Source organism: Lathyrus oleraceus, chromosome 7 (assembly GCF_024323335.1).
Source record: "Lathyrus oleraceus cultivar Zhongwan6 chromosome 7, CAAS_Psat_ZW6_1.0, whole genome shotgun sequence".
NCBI classification, from domain to species: domain Eukaryota; kingdom Viridiplantae; phylum Streptophyta; class Magnoliopsida; order Fabales; family Fabaceae; genus Lathyrus; species Lathyrus oleraceus.
The window spans coordinates 524,578,291-524,592,049 of NC_066585.1; the positions used below are offsets into that span (position 1 = coordinate 524,578,291).

General features: G+C 36.3%; 1 protein-coding gene across 1 annotated transcript; it reads right to left on the bottom strand.

The window, feature by feature from the left end:
- Nucleotides 1-12,309: 12,309 nt before the first annotated feature.
- LOC127104736 (uncharacterized) lies at nucleotides 12,310-13,759 on the bottom strand. Its single transcript, XM_051041903.1, has 3 exons — nucleotides 13,711-13,759; nucleotides 13,294-13,627; nucleotides 12,310-13,120 (listed from the first exon to the last, which is right to left on the bottom strand). The coding sequence occupies exons 1-3, from the start codon at nucleotides 13,757-13,759 to the stop codon at nucleotides 12,310-12,312; spliced, it is 1,194 nt and encodes a 397-aa protein (XP_050897860.1).

The window sequence follows — 13,759 nt, forward strand, 5'->3', positions numbered from 1 at the left end:
GACTTATGTAGAAGTCACAACTATCTGAGACCTATCAATAATAATGTAGGCAACAAACACAAGTTAGGAGTCTTGATTAGTGAACCAAGTCCCAACAACTTGCCATGCCAAAAAGAAAAAAAAAGAGAATTGATCTTGTATTGGTTTAAGCCTTTTGCATGATTTAGAAAACAACCTATCCTTAATGCAAAGTCATTCACTTGATCAATTGATCAAGATGAATTAGATTTCAATCAAGGAAGATTAAGTCTCCCTAATCAATGCCAACTTATCAACCTTCTACTCATTGATCAAAAGGAAAGAAGAAGAAGAAGAAGAAGAAGGAGATGGAGAAAGGATAAGGAAATGGAAAGATCAAAATGCATAAGATGAAATAATATATACCAATCCATATGTATTGACCAAATGACATTGAAAGTCAAAGTCAAACAATGATAAATCAGAAATGAGATGAAGATTGGAGATCAAACAATAAGCATAATATTTTTGGCATTTTTAATATTAAAATAAACTTGAATTAAAAATAATGGAAAGTTCAAACTTCAAAATTACTTCAAATCAACCTTGAAAGGTCCAAGTAATTTATCCCAAGTCCAATAAGGTCAAACAATGTTTGACAAATTTTTTTAGCATTTTTAAAAGTCAGAAACTATTTTTAATCAATTAAAAATGAATAAAAAATAACCTAATTGAACTAAAATCTCAAATAAATCTCAAATCAATTTAAAAATTGATGAGAATATTTTTTCATAGATCCATCATCATTCAAATAGGTTAAGAAAATATTTTTGTATTTTTTGAATATCAAAAACTATTAAAAATGAATTAAAAATAACCAGAAAAGAGGAAATTCACAAAAAATATCAAATGATAAAATAAAAAATATTAATAATCAGAAATAGAAACTAGAATTTATTTGGAGACTAATGCAATTGGTCCCATAATTTTTGGATTAAAAATGAGAGAGATATTGATTTTTGAAATAAAAGGGAATTAAAGAAAATAAAATCAGAAATTAATAAATGGCAAAAAACGAGAGCCCTTGGATCTGAGCTTATTAATTGAGCTGGCAGATCCAAGCATCCAGAGGCGTGCGTCCAACGTGTTCCACAGTCAATGCAACCACACGTGGAATAAATAAAAGTCATAACAATCAAAGGCATGGATTGAATCTGGGAAAGCAATCACACGGTCCAGATTGGATCTGGCAGTGAAGCAGCCACCGGAGCCACCTTCTTCTCCTGTGAGCTTGCAGTTTCCGGCCACCATAGCAGACAAACAAAGCTTAACCAAATCACACGATCTATACATCATTGGAAAGCTGGGATGATGTACATCATCCCTATACCATCCATTTTCACTCTAGATTTCCATGGTGTGAGAAATCAGAAGTTGAAAAATCTGGTGTTCATCATGAACTCAATGGATTTCAAAAATTGAATGCATAAACATGATGCCTCTATTGAGAGGACTTCAGCCAACACAAGATCTAAGCCAATAGGTCAAAGGATGATGAGATTCGAAGAAAATACCAGTTGGAGAGTAAGCTTAATTTCTGGAAACTTGAGCTCGAATCCTTGCTTTCTTTACCAAAACAGAAGATCAGTGAGATGAATGATGAAGGTTTAGAAGCTCTAGATCCAAAGATTCAACCAGATGTAGTTGAATTTTGGATCTGAAATTTTTTGAGAAAATGAACTAGCTTCTTTAGTAATGGCTATGGAGAGAATTCTGCAGCATTTCAGGTTGAACCAGGGTCCCTTTTTGAATGGCATAGGGTCTCTATTTATAGAGAGAGTGGCAAGGAATTGATGAACAAAGTTGTGTGCACGAGATTCGATAATACTTGCATGGGCTTACATGATCATGCACAAGGCCCAAAAACAATGTCAATTGCAAGCTGAACTCAAATGCCAAAGGTTTGGACGTGTAGTTTGCTTTGAATTTGCTTGTGCATCAAGATTTCAACATGAATTCCACAATTGAACCTAAACCTTTACCTCTTCGAAAATACTATTTAGAAGATCCAAACATAAGCATGTGGGTAATGGTTGGAAAGGTTTTTGTATAAGGAACAAATGTTATGTTGGACAAAAGCTCATTTGAAGTGTGAAAATTAGTGAATTTTGAGTTTAAAGTGTGATGTGCAAAAAAATGTCAATGCAAGGTTTCCAAATTTGGCCAATGTTCAAGCCCTTCTGTTTTGATGATGCAAGCCTCAAATGATAAAACCTCCAACATCAAAGTTGTATCTCTTTTCAAGACAATCAAAATGGACTTACATTTTGCATCATTTGGATTTTTGATGAAGAAGTTATGGGCACTTGAAGTTGGACTTTTTTGCCTTTTAATGCTTTTGGTCCAAAATGACCTATAATGTCTTGCATTATCACATGTATTTCCTTTGAGATTTTGAAATTTTGCTCAACATAACATTTTAATTAGACATCTTAAGATTTCCAATTCATTTGATCCCACCTCCATATCATAAAAAATGAAGGAGTTATGTCCTTGGGAAGCTGACCCAAAATTAGGGTTTCAGTCAAAATGACATATAATGTATTGGAATAAAAGATGGCCTTACAAGCTTTAAATCAATTTTTGATGAACATGAAAGTTGTTCATATTGTCCTTAAGAACATTTTTGCTTTTGGAACCATCTCCATTTGACCAACACATAAAATGTTAGGTCTCAGTGCATTTCAAAATAGTCAGATGAATTGACTGATCAACTTCTCAAGTCCATGACTCATATCTTGAGGAATTGGTGATTTAGGACACTTAAATAAGTTCAAATATGCATGAAATGAAGATTTAAAGAACTTCCCTTGATTATATTTGATCATGGGATGAGGTTGCTTCAGGAGCAAGGCATTGTGGTGCACAGATGAATTAGGGTTTCCTTGAAGAACAAGACCTCAAACCTTTTGACTTGCTATGACCAAACTGATGAATTGAGATGCTAGGGAGGCATATTTGATGGATGAGAGCTTTGGGAACCATTACCATGCTTTCTATCATCTCCTCTTGACCATGTTTTTGTACCAATGACCTCCTAGAAGCTTTGGACCTTGTGATTGCTCAAGCTACAAACAAAAGATGTTAGTGACATAATTTTGTGCTTTTGGTTAGTAAACAAAATAGGAAAAGCAATGATATACAATTCAAACATGCTTGGTGATCTCAAACCACCTCACAGAAGGTCCCACCCAGAGGCAAAGGGAACCACGATGCTAATGATCCTTGAGGCAATGCAAGTGCAATGTTATGATGCCATGAGGGATCTTAGGGACAAAATTAGGGTCTTACACCTTCTAACGTGCATACTTGGTTTTTGTGCTAAACTCTGTTTTGTGTGTCGTTTTGCATGCGCCCTAATCTGGGTATTTATACACTTCTTTTCACACATTGCACACTTTTCACTCTCACAAACACTTAACCCTCTGCAAGTTCTTTTCTCCCTCAAGGCATTCCTGCAGAATTTCAAGTTCTTCAACCTTCAACTCAGCTCTCAACAACATTCATGGATTCCCAACAACAATCAGTATACAACTTCTCTTAACATATGGATTCAAACGAACAAGCTCCAAGTTCAAGCAACCCAAACCCTGCGGTTACCGGTGTCGTCTCAACTCCCATCTACAAAGAGCCTCACATTCTTGATCGTGAGCCTCATATCAACCTTACAACACCGTTTGAGAAACTGGAGGTGTTATGTGAATCTTTGGTGGATTTTGATAACATGCAAAGAAATGGTATTGACCTCACTGAAGAACTGAAGAATCAAGGTTGGGGAAACTACTTCCAACGTCTGTATGGTCCAGTGTACATAAACTTAGTGAAGGAATTCTGGAGATTCGCAGACGCGGACGATCACTACATCGTCTCCTATGTTCTGGGAGTCAAAATGGTGATCACTGAGAAGTCCATTGCTGGTCTTCTGGGCATGGAGAAAGACAGAGGAAGAAGGATCTACAACATTAATCCTAGGGAAAAGTATCTGTCCAATGAGATTAATCCAACTATCTTCAAACAGAACGCTGAAGGTAACCACTCCAAGAACAAAGAGCTACATCAGAACCTCCGGGTCTGGCTGAAGATCATCTTGGGCACCATTCATCATCGCCCAGCTTCAAACTCCTCACACTACATCAACACAGACCAGAAGTGCATTATGTATTGCATCCACAAGGGTCTGAAGCTCTACCTCCCTGCACTTCTCTTCAAGTACCTCAGAGACTCTGTGCGAGATACCAAAAATAACATGAAGCCTAGAAACTACATTCCCCTGGGTAGACTCATCTCTGATGTTCTTATTGAAAGCGGTCTCGTAGATCATCTGATTACCTTCAGACTCATGGACGACGTGATGATCGACACTAGAAAAGCTCTGAATGCCCGCAATCTGAAGAGCATGGGGATTCTGGATCAAGTAAAATTCAAATCCACTATGGACACCTCCTGGGATGCTCTCAAAGATCAGAGGAAGATCCCACATGGACTCTATCTGTTCTCAAAGATCGACCCTCCAGAGGTAATCCTGTATTACTTAGATGATCTACGAAAATAAGGAGTAGATATCTCAAACTTCAACATAAGCCAACTGCCAGATGAGCCTCCAAACTTCATGAAGCGACCACGAGGGCCGTCTGAGAAGGCAAAGCAAGTGAAGAAAGCAAAGCTAGGAGAATCCTCCGGATCAAGACCTCTAGTACCTCTGACTGGATCTTCTGGTAAGTCTGTTTCTCTTGCTCCTTCTATACAACTTCATCATATTCCTTCCTCTATCCCTCAACCAACACCTATTTATACCACCTCAAACACTCCTCCCTCAACCACCAGAACATCTAACCAACCATCTTAGAAATTCAATCTTGCCACCACAACCCTACCCGTTTCAGAAGCAGAAATGCTGAACGAAACCACTTCACCCTCTTCATCTTCTTCTCCAGAATCACCCCCTACTACAATGTTTCCACAGATACTGAAAAATCTGACCCTCCCTCTCCAACTTTGGCCCAACTCCAAACTCGTGCTCTGGCCTCACAAACACAACCCACACCTGAACCAGAGGTCACTTCATCACCCGCAGAAGAACCAAACACAACCACCTCTAACCCTCCACCATCTGAAACAATCCACGATGCAACACAACCAACCAACTCTGACATACCCCCACCAACTACATCCGTTGAACCACAAACTCCCACCCTCATCCTAAGCCCTCCCACTTCTCCACCCCTAGCCTCTGAACCTGAAAACACCCTTCCAACCCTTGAGGAAGCAATAATGGTGTTTGCAGAAGCCTCAATTGACAAGGTCAAGTCTCTGACCATCAACTCTGGCATCAATGATGATCCTTCAGCTATAAGGACACACTAGAACAGAGTGATTGGTTGGATGACCACTGAAGAGCCTCTCTGAGCAAGTCCGCAACGACTTCATCAGAGACGCTGAGATCAGACTACAGGAGCGCCTAGCCAGAGAAGCTGAGGAGCGAGCTCGCAAGGAAGCATAAGAGAAATCCAGGCAAGAAGAACTGCAAAGGATCAAGGAAGTTGAAGCCAAAGCTCTAGCTGATGCTGCTGATGTTGCTGCTGCTGAAGCTGAAGCCAAAGCTGCCACTGAAGCTGAAGCACGCCTTGCTGAAGAGTCTGCCACAAGGGTAGAACCGGATGCTTTGACTCAGGGGGAGTCCTCCACCTTTGTCCCTCTGTTTCTAAAGACACTTGAAGATCTTCAGAAAGAGCAGAAGGAAGTCTGAGCCAGATTGGATCAACAAGATTCAGTAAATGTCAACATTCAGAATCTACTGACCCAACTGCTCCAGAGGATGCCTCCACCTCCAAACCCTTAGGCACCTAGGACTTGTTTTTGTGTTCTTTTGCTCTGATTTTCTTGTTGCTTTCTGTTTTGTTTGTTTTTGCCTTATGTTCTCTAGCTGTTATCTGTTGTCTGTGCTTCTGGCATCTGTGAATATATCTATATATTTTTTTTTTGTTCATTTAACTAAGTCTTTTTGATTCTGACAAAAAGGGGGAGAACTAAAAACAGCTCTGATGAAAACATATCTAACTCCTATCAGTACTCTGCAAACATTGTTTCTAATCCTTTTAACTTAGAAATTTGCAGAAGAGTATCTAGAAACATCATATCATGGAAGCTCCGGTAAGAACTTTTGAACTCCCAGACTTATCTCAGGGGGAGCTCACTTCTATCTGATCTAAAATTCTTATCTAAAAATGTTTCATCTCTAAATTAAGATTGTTTTGTCATCATCAAAAAGGGGGAGATTGTAAGAACAAAATTAGTTCTACAATAGAATTCTAGGATTTTGATGATAACAAAGGATGAAACAAAAAATGGCACCCTAACAAAAAATTTCTAAGTGTGCAGGACTCTGAACAACAACAAAGGATTCTGATCGTTTTATCAGATACAAATTTTGATCAAATACAAAGTACTAGAAGATCAGACGCACCTGAGGAAGAAGTGCACCCAATGAGTTCTGAATCTGAGAAAAGCAAGATAGTAGAAAGAACTAGAAGCTCTAAATATCCACTGGTCTTAGTTCTGATGATCTAGAAGACTAGTACACTGAGAAGCTCTGATGTAACTTCAACATAATCTCCTTCTAACGTATGACTCCGAGACAACAGAGACTCTGATGAAGATTCACCAAATCCAGAAAGAGTAACAAAAAGAAATTCTCATTATGGAAATGAAGTATTTTTAGAAAGAAGTTAGTCAGGGAGACAAATTGGTTATGGCAAAAAACACAGAAGTAATGACATTGAATGCTCATCAAAGACCAATATTCTGTCATCACTCCAACGGTCCTTCTCACTACTATATAAAGGACAACCTACCTCATTGAGAGATACACAACAACGCACAGAAAAATCCTTTATATTATCTCTCAGTTTTTCACGAGCTGCTGCTCATACGTGAAAACCCTTGCTTTAATATTCTGCTGTAATACTTGCTTACTCTTAGAAGCACCTTCCATAACAAATTTATTTTGCCTAAATTGCTTTTGTTCCTCAAGTGACTCTGCGTAGTCTGTATACTTGAGAGGACTAAGAGATCATTCTCTTAGACGTTTGGTTGTATTAATCTTTCAAGATTAGTGGATTAAGTCCTTTTTCAAGGCGAAATCACCTTGTCCGGGTGGACTGGAGTAGCTTTGTGTTATAAGCGAACCAGTATAAAATTCTGTGTGTTCTTATTTTTGAAAAAGCTTTTAATTTCTAAAACAATTCAAACCCCCCCTTTCTTGTTTTTCTCACCTTCAGATTTTAACCTTCACATCCTTAGTTAGAATGTCCTTAAATAGGGGTAGTTGTAAGACCCAAATTTTGACCCTAAGATCCCTCATGTTATCTCATCATATGCATTGGCTTTGGGATCACACCTTGGCATCCTCCTTACCCCTCATCCATTGTGTTTACATTGGGGGAGATCACCAAGCACCTTTGATTGTATCATACTTTGATTTTTATTATTTACTAACCAAAATACCAAAAATATGTCAATGTATAATTTGTTTCTTTTGTAGGAAGTGTGTATGCTCACCTTTGCTTCACCAAGCTTATATCTAGGGTTTGAGACCCTCAATGCAAGGAGATCAATCAAGAGATGGTTCATATTGACTCTAAACATCATATATGGATCCCCATGATCTTCAAATATAATTTTGATCAAAAATTCATCTAGAGTTTGAAGCTTGTTTGCCTTGGAAGCCCTAATTCATCTGGGTATCTTGTATGACTTCCTCAGCAAGTTTCTTCATCAATTGATAAAATATTTCAAGGGATACTTCATATTACATCATTTTCTATATATATGATCCTCCATGAGTCCCAGTAATCAAGAGAATGTCAAGCTAGCAAATTGGTTCATGGTGGTTGACCAGACAAAGTCAACTGGTCAAAACTGGGGTTCCCTAGACCTTATCTCCTATAATTTTTATCATATGAAAATTATTCTAAGAGAACAGTTACTCATAATGACATTTCAAACAACTTTCATGTTGAAGTCTAGAGATGATTTTGCTTGGAAACTCATGTTATATGGTGAAAGATTATAGGTCATTTTGTCTGAACCCTAGTTGGGAGGTCAACTTCCCAAGACCATAACTTGCTCAATTTTTATGATATGAAAGCCATTCAAATTCCATGATCAAATTAAATATGTATAATTCAACTTTTATGCATGTAGGAATTTCAAATTCAACTTGAAAATGCATGTGCCAAGAGGAAACATTATAGGTCACTTTGGGCCACTACCATTGAACAAGTGATTTTCCTCAACTTTTAAAATGCATAACTCCTTCATGACAAATCCAAATGAGGTCAAATTTGTGACTAAATTTAATAGGTTTAAAAGAACTACAACTTTGATGAAGTAACCGTTTCCATTTGAATTCCATAACAAAAGTTATTCAAGGTGGAAGAAGTGAACATTTGACTTGGTACTTCGAAAATTTTCATTTATGTTTGATTTTCCAAACTTCCACCTCAAAATTCATCATGATCCAAGCTTCAAATGTAAAACTGTTCAACATGAAAGTTGTTCCCCTTGATCTCACCTTTCCAAAAAGTTGAAGTTCATCTCATTTGAATCAAAATTGAAGGACTTGCACATGGGTGTAATGTGTGGTACCATTTGGAAGATTCTCATGTTCAAATTCATTTCAACATTGCATGGCTTAGTGCATTGCTTTCAGCATGACTTGTGCACGATTTTGGACCTTTGCCAATCATTATTTAGGCTTTGTACACGCCCATGCAAGCTTGCATGATACAATTGCTATTTTTGGATTTCAAATGAAAGTGTATAAAGCGCATTTGAATTGGCTATAAATACAAGTGCAATGAGCTCAGAACTTCATCAACACCTTGCCCAAGCTTTTCCAAGATGATCCAAACCCCTCATTCCATATAAATTCTTGAAGATTTCATTGAAACCGAGTTTGAATTTCACCTTCTGTTTTGAAATTCAAACTCCAAGAATTCATTGCCCTTTCCATCTCAATTGATCACTGCAAGCAAGAGCAAGAGGAATCAAGCAAATTCAGATCACGATCAAGTGAGTTTGAAGCAACTCGAAGGTGAAAATTCATAAACTTCATCTCTTCGATTCTCTCTCAATTCTCCACTATTCTTTGAGATTTTTAGTTTCCTTAAGTCCTACCAATCTAGGCAATAAGATTGAGTTGCTTTGAGGTCAAATCGAAGCAACTCAGATCATGAACCTCAAAGTTCAAATCCATGTATCTTTCAATATACTTGGAATTGGAAGAAATGAATGTCAGATTCGTGCTCCTGAACATTTTTCCTTCAAATTAGTGTATTCATTTTTCATTTTTCATGAGGTTTTGATTGGACCAGTCTGGTGGTCCTCACCGGAGAAGATGACTGGAGCTAAGGCTCTGGTGGTGTGTTGGCAGCTTCCCAACCATTTGATCTTGATTTCACGTTTTAATCCTGACCTTTGTTTTGTTTGACTCATGTTGCAGCGCGCTTAACTCATATGTTTGGTGCACCTTAGCGCGTGGCCATCAGATCTGCCATCTCAATTAATGAGGGAGATTTGATGGCCCTTGTTTTTTTAATTTTATTTTTAATTTCTGAATTTATCTTTATTCCATTTATTTTGTTTAATTCATAATAATTTCATTTTTAATCCAAAAAATATGATACTTTCACCAAAAAACTTTAAATATTTTTATCTTTCATTTTATGAATTAAAATTATATTTTGGATTAATTTTGATATTTTTCATGAATTAAATATTTTTATGCATATTTTTAATTGTTTAAAAATACTTCTGACTTTTTAAAAATCATGAATTTTTTTTTCTAAGGTCCTTTGACCTTGTTTGACCTAGGATAAATCTCTTGGCTATTTATTTGGTGTTTTGAAGAGGTTTTAGATTTTAACCAAACTAATTTTGTATTTTAGTGCATTTTTAATTGATTAATTGTGTAAAAATTGTGTTGAGCCATTTTTATGGTCTTGTAATGTTTAACTATTTGTTTGGGTCTTGGTCAAGGTTGATTTGACTTTTGTTGGATTAAAATCATTGGATTTAGGGGATTGATGAAATGTACATTTCATCTCCCAAAATGAATGAATGAATTTAATTTGATAAAATTTCTCCCATGACCAATTTGTGTTTCTCTCATTTTCCCTCCCTTTTCATCTTCATTTCCATTATTTCCCATCCCTTGCATTGACCAATGAAATCTCAATATCCTAAGGCTAATTGGTTCATCAATGACTTTGTGTCAGATGAACTAATACAAGTATGGATGAGATAGGTCCATCCCTTTTGATCTTTTTTTAGTGTATGGTTTGTTTGAGGAGTTTGGTTCATTATACCAAATCTCTAACATGCATTAACACCTAAACTTTTATTGCTCGACCTCAGATAGTTGTGATTTCTACATAAGTCCAATTACGATTGCTTAACATAGAGCTAAATTTGATCCTAAAGCCATAACATTCTAGTAAGTGAGATTATAAGTCTCCCATATTTTATGGTATTGTGCGTAAACTTGTCCTTTTTTACTTCCTTTGGAAGATGTCTTGGTTCAAGGATCCATGCTTGTGAATCGGTGGTTGAGTGTTCTCCAAAGAATGACTTAATCAATTGAAAAGCAAAATACTACTAACATTGAATTAACCGTGACTAACATTTGACTAACTTTTATTAACATTGCTTTACTTCCAAGTCATTTACTTTATGCAATTTAATTTCTAGTCATTTACCATTCATTGTCATTTACATATCATTTAACTTGTTTTGTTTATGTCATTTTCATTTTTCTCATTTGAGTCATATATTGTGATTGTATATATATGTGTTTGTGTATTTTGTTTGTGTTTGTGGTCTTAGGACCTTAAAATACCTAATAAACAACAAAAACCCTAAAAAAACATTTGGTGGACTATTGGGCTTGATCTGAACTTCGGGACTTAGGATTAGGCAACATTTCATATGCAAAAGGACTTCGCCAATGCCAACATTTCTGAGACCAAGTTATTGTGATTTAAGCCTTCATCTGATGTAAGTATTGGGATTCACTTGGATTCATCTGCTACATGGTCTTGATGCAACTGTTATTTTAATCTCATGCCTAATGCCTTGTTCTGAGTTAATCAAGGAGTATTTCATCTAATACATGATAAGACAAAGAAGACTGCTAGCTATGGGATTTGCTTGCTTGGATGTGGCCATCTTTATTTGATGTCTTTGATCTTCATGATGTCTGATATTGCTCTTTGCTTATTGATAATTTCTTGACTCAAGTCCAAAGGGAAAATGGGTTTTCTATATGACATTCTTGTCTGTTGGATTGCATCCCATTGGTCTGATCTTTTCAACTCTTAACTTTTAATTTTATGCTTAGGTTAGCCTCTTCATCTCCTCCCACTTCTTAAATTTCAAAATCTCTCCCTTTTTTTTTTCAAAAATCTTCTTTGCTTGTGATTTCAGACTTAGACATTGTTTAACAATTATAAACTTTAGCCTCATGCCATTGAATCTTCAAACTCTTTCTTAAATCAAACTTGTAAATAAATCTAATCATATTGACTTAAAACTTCAAAAGACAAAAAGAACTAACACTCATTCAAACTTTTGGCCTCTTTATGCCCCCTTTAACTTAAATTTTGATTAAAAGCAACCATGAACTACAAGGTTTTGATCCCTCATTTTTATGTTGGTACGTAGGCACAAGTCTGAAGGTCTTGTCAAACACAAAAATATAACCAATGAATTCTTTTCTCAACCCCACATTCTTTTTTTTCTCAAACATCTTTTATACCAAAACACATACACACATAAAAAAGGGTTCCCTAGGAGTACCTAGGACACTTTGAGTGCTAACACGTTCCCTCTGTGTAACCAACCCCCTTACCTCTAATCTCTTACGTTTTATTAGTTTTGATTTGGAAACTTCTTATCTTTGGGGTTTGTTCGTACTTTTCCCTTAACTTTCTATGTCCTTTTGGGTTAGTCTTCCTAGAGTTTTCAACAAACTTGAGTTTCTGTGCAAGATATTTATACATGTATGCATAATTGAAATGAGAATGAGCTTTTGCTTTAGCCTTAGATTTTGAATTTTTTTTTACCTTTAGGCACAATGCCATTTTGTTTACCAGAAGGGACAAAATGGGACTTAAGAGTATTTGGTTTATCATCTTTTTCATAATCATAACCAATACCTCTTATTTCGTTTCTACTTACGCCATAACTTATTTAAGTCATTAAGCTTCTACTCAGGCTTTTAGCGAGAAATTTCTAGAAGGACTTATCATATTTCTTTATGATATCACCAGAACCTGTAGAGGATTTTGAAATATTTTTCTTCTCGGATTTGAGACTCTTGCTATGAGGTACATAGTTGTTGTTTTTCAAAATAAATTTTTCTTCACTCAAACTTGAGAAATCTTTCTTAAGCTTACAGTGCGTTTCTGACTCAGATAAATGAATCTTCTTCAGATCCTTGTATTTTTCCAAAATCTTCTGATACTTGTCCAAAACTTCTGATAAACTAGATTCAAGTTCAGAGCGAGTGAGTTCAGTAAATATCTCTTCAGAATCTGACTCAGATTCTGATTCTAATTGAATCGTCTCAATAGGAGCTTTTGTGCAAGCCATCAGTGCCATATTAGCCTGCTCTTCCTCAAAGTCGTCTCCTAAGGATTTTGAATCATCCCATGTAGCCATCAAACCCTTCTTCTTTCCTCTGAAGTTATTCTTAGGTCTTTCTTTCTTTAACTTGGGATATTCATTATTGAAGTGGCCAGGTTCCTTGAATTCAAAGAAAGTAAGATCTTTGTTGGCTTCAGCTTTCTTGAATCCATAAATACACTCAAAATGACCACCTTTCCTTCTTTGTCCTCTGAATTTTCCTTGCCTTTTCTTCCAGAGTTGATTAACATGTCTGGAGAGAAGAGACAATTCATCTTCTTCTTTTGATTCCTCTTCATAATCTTCATATGTTTTTGCTTGAAGAACTTTTATCTTTCCAAACCTTCCCGAAGACTTCAGAGTAACAAATTTTCTCTTTCTCTTGGGCTCATCTTCCTGAATCTCAATTTCATGACTTCTTAAAGAATTAACCAGTTCTTCAAGAGAGGTGTTGTTCAGATCCTTTGATAACTTTAGAGCAGTTACCACAGGTCTCCATCTTCGGGTAGACTTCTGAAGATCTTCTTCATATGATCAGCAGTAGAATACCCTTTGTCCATAACCTTAAGTTCCACAACAAGAGTTTAAAACCTTGAGAACATGTTCTCAATAGTTTCCTCGTCTTCCATCTTGAACGCTTCATATTTCTTAATCAAGGCAAGAGCCTTGGTTTCTTTGACTTGTGCCTTCCCTTCATAATTCATCCTCTGAGAATTAAATATGGACTTTGTAGTATATTTGTTGGTGATACTTTCATACTCAGTGTATGAAATTGCGTTCAACAAGATAGTTCTATCTTTGTGATGATTTTTATAATCTCTTTTCTGTTGTTCCGTCATCACTCTTCTTTCTACTTTATTGACACTTGCATCTACAGGGTTTATGTAGCCATCAACTACCATATCCCATAGATTAGATTTATTACCTAGAAGATTTATATTCTATCTTTCTAATAATCAAATATATCTCCATCAAAAACAGGAGGTTTAGCATTATAGCGATCTCTACCATTTATAGGAGCGGTTGCTGGTGGAAGTTCAGCTATTGTGTTTCGCAT

Excerpts from the sequence above, each read along its gene's own strand:
- LOC127104736 (XM_051041903.1), bottom strand. The coding sequence starts at position 13,759 with ATGCGAAACACAATAGCTGAACTTCCACCAGCAACCGCTCCTATAAAT. Across the intron at positions 13,628-13,710 it reads AGCAACCGCTCCTATAAATG|GTAATAAATCTAATCTATGG; the intron begins GTAGAGATCGCT and ends TAAATCTTCTAG. Across the intron at positions 13,121-13,293 it reads ATTGAGAACATGTTCTCAAG|AAGTCATGAAATTGAGATTC; the intron begins GTTTTAAACTCT and ends TAATTCTTTAAG.